The 4687-nt window shown below is 36.3% G+C and overlaps 1 protein-coding gene across 1 annotated transcript; it reads left to right on the forward strand.

The window, feature by feature from the left end:
* Positions 1-420: 420 nt before the first annotated feature.
* On the forward strand, positions 421-1906 carry LOC114466077 (GTP-binding protein Rhes-like). The gene has a single exon (XM_028451532.1). The coding sequence runs from the start codon at positions 644-646 to the stop codon at positions 1268-1270; it is 627 nt and encodes a 208-aa protein (XP_028307333.1). The 5' UTR covers positions 421-643; the 3' UTR covers positions 1271-1906.
* The last annotated feature ends 2781 nt before the right edge of the window (positions 1907-4687 follow it).

A 4687-nucleotide genomic window follows, 5' to 3' on the forward strand; every position in this document is an offset into this window, starting at 1 on the left:
AGGGAACGACAACACACAGTAATCGATCATGAACGGTACAACAAACCTAAACCTGCTGATGATGGGAATAGGTTGTAGGAACACTGCTAATAATAAAACACCCATTTTGATGTTTGTGTCTTTAAATGTATATCCTATACGGTCAGAAGAGAACAGCAGAAATGGATGGGATGTAAATCATCTGATTGAATTCATAATCCTGGTATTTTCCATGCTACCCTGACCATGTACTCACTGTCTGCACTCGTCTCCTCTGTTTTCCTGGAGCAGCCCTGTAGTCTGATTTGCATGCTGGGCCACCATTGGCTGCCTGGAGGTTGTACTTCAACAGGCTGCCTTCTGCTGATTGGTTGCAACCCCAGGATGGATTGAAGGCTATCTCACTAGAACAGGCATAAAAGGTAGAGTGTGTGTAGGATTTCTACACAGCGTGCAGCTACAGATGGGATGTGCTACTAGCTTTCATAAGCACTTGCTGGAGAAACAAAGAAGAAGCTGAAGAACTATTTTGTTGAGTGAAATATATTTTTGGGAGGGGACAAAAGAAAAGCAGAAGTCACCTGAAATTAGAAAAGGAAGTGAGTAAAGAGACTGTTTTCTGCGCCCCTTTTTTTTAATTCTCTCGCCTGACAACGAGTAAAGAATGTCTTTAGAGGTGAAAGAGAAGACCCAGGTCCGTCTGGTGTTTCTGGGAGCAGCAGGAGTGGGCAAGACAGCCCTGATCAGGCGCTTTCTCCAAGACACCTTTGAGCCCAAACACCGACGCACCGTGGAGGAGATGCACAGCAAGGAGTACGACATCGGTGGGGTCAAGGTCACAGTGGAGATCTTGGACACCAGCGGTAGCTACTCCTTTCCCGCCATGCGCAAGCTCTCCATACAAAACAGTGACGCCTTCGCACTAGTGTACGCCGTGGATGACCCCGAGTCACTGGAGGCTGTCAAAAGCCTCCGAGATGAGATTCTGGAGATCAAGGAGGACAAGTACACACCTATTGTGGTGGTGGGGAACAAAGTGGACCGACAGGAGGAACGTCAAGTGTCCAGCGAGGATGTGCTGTCGACCGTGGAGATGGACTGGAACAACAGTTACCTGGAAGCCTCGGCGAAGGAGAACGCCAACGTGGTGGAGGTGTTCAAGGAGCTCCTGCAGCAGGCCAACCTTCCCAGTCGACTCAGTCCTGCACTCCGCAGGCGCAGGGAGACCTTCCCCAAAGACACCGACTTCCGTCCCCCTATGAACAAAACCAACAGCTGCATTCTGTCATAATGGGACTCTGGGCAGAGTGGAATTTCATGAGGGAAGAAGAAGTAAAGACTGTGTGCTGCTGGACTGGAAAAAAAATGGAGTGTGGACTTGAGACAGAGCTGCATAGTTATGAAACTCAAAGACATTGAATCAAATAGAGACTGACAGGCTGGTACCTAGATATTTATGTCTGAAATACATGCAAAATAACATGTATTTAATACACATTCAGTGAAATGCTGCTGGTGATCAATTTAACGTGGATATTCAAATCTTCACAGAAATAATCACCTTCACTAAAATGTTATGGCTGTCGCAAATTGTTTACTAAAACCTGTGTGTACATAAACTGTAAAGTTGTATTTGTGGAAAACATTGCAAATTTTATGTAAGTTTCATCACAGAGTTGTGACTTCATTTACAATTCACCTAAAAGTATGACATTTTGCTTGTGCTTGAAAAACTGATATTAACTGTAAATGCACTTTTAATTTGAAAATAGCTATGTTTTCAGTTTGTATGAATTATAAAGGTTTTTATTATTATTATTATTATTACTGCCTTTTCTGAATAATATATTTGTGTTTGTTGGACAAATGTATGTAAAATGTGGATTCCAACGTGTAAATAAAAGATAAAACAAGCACTAATTTGCAACTCTTGCTCTTGGTGGTAGAATTATTGCATATGCATAAACTCATTAAATGGCAGTAATGTCAAGCTACACATTCCCTCACACATTTAATATGAATTTTTTAGTTTTTTTTAAATTGTATATTTAGGTGACTTTTCTGTTTGTCTGCACTTCTGATAGACAGTGCATAGAAATATTCTGTTTTAAAATGACATCATCATGCAACATAAGCCCTCATTAGTTTGGGTGGAATATCAGTCATTTCAACTTCTGCTGTTTGCACCAATGCTGCACATTATTCACCTATCAATCAAACTACAGCGAATAACAATCACTAATATTTCACATGCAGAACATGTTTACTAGAGGGAGCTCAGAGTTTACCTTGGTTCTCTACCGCCATCTATTGATGTCAGAATATATTACACTATTACATAAGACATTTTTTAAACCTATTAAATAAATAATAATAAAAATAATTAAAAAAAAAAAATACCTACAATCACATAATCTTTAAGGACACTCAGATACATGATACAGATTCACTTTTATCACCATAAGTTTAAATAAAATACAACAGCTAATAATTGTTATTATAAACACAGTTTCAGCAACAGCTAAAAACTATGTTTGAGAAAAGCTGATGAGCTTTTTTTTAAGGAACAATTAACTATATTAAAAAAAATAAATAAATAAATAAATAGATAAATAAAAATTAAAACAACACAACCCATTTGTCTCAAACTAGATGCAAAGTATACCCTTCAAAATGTTGAGGCTTTTTCTTCACATCATTAATATCGTTGATATAAAATACTAAAGTCTTAAGAAAATCTGAAATTTGTTTGCTTCCGAACAGAGAAACATTTAATGTACAGAACATTATGGTATCCTTTTATGTAATAATGGTTTTTAATTTTTATTTTTGTGTTTGCTATTTTACTTCATTATTACTAGTGCTTTAATTCTTCTATTTATTCTTGCATCTTTTAATACGCCACCTTTTGGGCTCCTCTGTCACTGCTGACTGCAGTTTGTGGATGTGTCTGTTATGTATGGTGGACTGCACTAACTGAATTGATCTTCAGGGATAAATAAAGCTTTCTGTATCTGTTTTCTAAATAATGATTTCATTTATTTTGTTATTGTAGATTATTGAAGCAGATATGATCTCCAATATGAGGTTTTCAGGTGCACCATGATGTAAAAATGTGGACACCCTATGCAAAACCAAGCAGGGGCTTTAAACTGATTAATAATTAACAGAGTTCCTGGACACAAGAATTCCAGGAAATCTTTAAAAAAAAAAAAAGAAAATTTAAATAAAGCTGTTAAAAAATGGGAAGGAGGACCAGACGTGGTTCCTGAAACAGTCCGAACAGTTCCTCTGAATGGAAACTGGAAGGAATAGGCAAACACCCACCTTCACCTCTCCTACTCCATCAGATTATTCACGTACAACCAAGTTTCCTGTTTTAGTTTTGAGGAAGTAGTCAAGTTAACGTTAGCAGCCAGTTCCTCTTTCAGTCCACATTTAAGCTTTCTTCCTGTCCTCTGCTTCTGTGCATTAGTGAAGAACCAGCAGCACCAGTGAAGAACCAGAAGCACCAGTAGTCCAACAGGTAGGTCTTGATTGATGCTGACTTTTATGATTTCACACTTTCAAAATTAAACTTTCATTTTGGAAATATTTGAATTATAAGTTGATATTTATTGGCAGGAAAAGATGCCATTCACATGTCTCTGTCCCTGGACTTGGTCAAAGCTCCTCAGCAGATTAAACAACCTCTGAGGCGTTTAGAACAAGTTCACGGTCCTGGACAAAAACACCAGTGATTCAATTATTTGACTTTTGTGTTTGAGTAAAAGCTTTTTAAAATTTCTAAGGCCAAAAGCTGCTTTTAAACACTGCCATCATGATCATTGTGTCAATATTTTATGCAATTGTATCAATATCCTCAGCGATATATTTTCATTGTTATTACTTTTTACAGATATTTGTCTGAAATACTGCCTTTCATCATTTAACACTAGAGCATGTGTGAAGTAAGACATGAGTTTAACACAACTGAATATACATTTCAGATCCCTTCCTGTATCGACACCAAATCTCATTTCCTCAAAAGTGCACCCTCTCTGCAACACCCACAACGTATCCAATTTTAAAATCACTTATCGAAAAACTATTTCTCTTCCTATACATGACATATGCTTAACGACTAACCTACTTCCTTAACTGGATGGATAATCTAAAACGTCACTACAGGCCTCTTCGTTATGGTGGTAGAATTGTGTCTTTAATATTCAATAAAAATAAAACACTTTTCAAAAGAAAAATTAGTTTAATTTATAGAAACAACTTTTCAAATCAAAAATAAATATTTTCAAAGAAAGTGTTCAAATAAAAAAAAATAATATTTGAGACCCAAATAATTGCATTTGAACATTTTTTCTTTCATTGAAAATATTCATTTTTGATTGAAGTAAACTTTTGTATTTAGGCCATATTATGGGTAGTACATTTTAGCATTTATTATTCAGTAAAAAAAAAATAAACTTTAATTCAATCAAAGAAAAGAAAGTGTTCAAATGCATTATTTAGGTCTCTTTTTTTTTTTCTTTTTGATTGAAAAGTTTAGTTTTTTTAATTGAATGATAATCTCCATACTTGATGCTTCCTAAAGCAAAATGAATGAATGCCACAGAGAAGCTACAGCACTGATGCATTCTGGTATTTTCATAACCTGTTCTCTTTATGGTATTGTGTGATTATTACACAGTAATAAGAATGACCACTCAACTTG

The sequence above is a fragment of the Gouania willdenowi genome, chromosome 1 (assembly GCF_900634775.1).
Source record: "Gouania willdenowi chromosome 1, fGouWil2.1, whole genome shotgun sequence".
NCBI lineage: Eukaryota > Metazoa > Chordata > Actinopteri > Blenniiformes > Gobiesocidae > Gouania > Gouania willdenowi.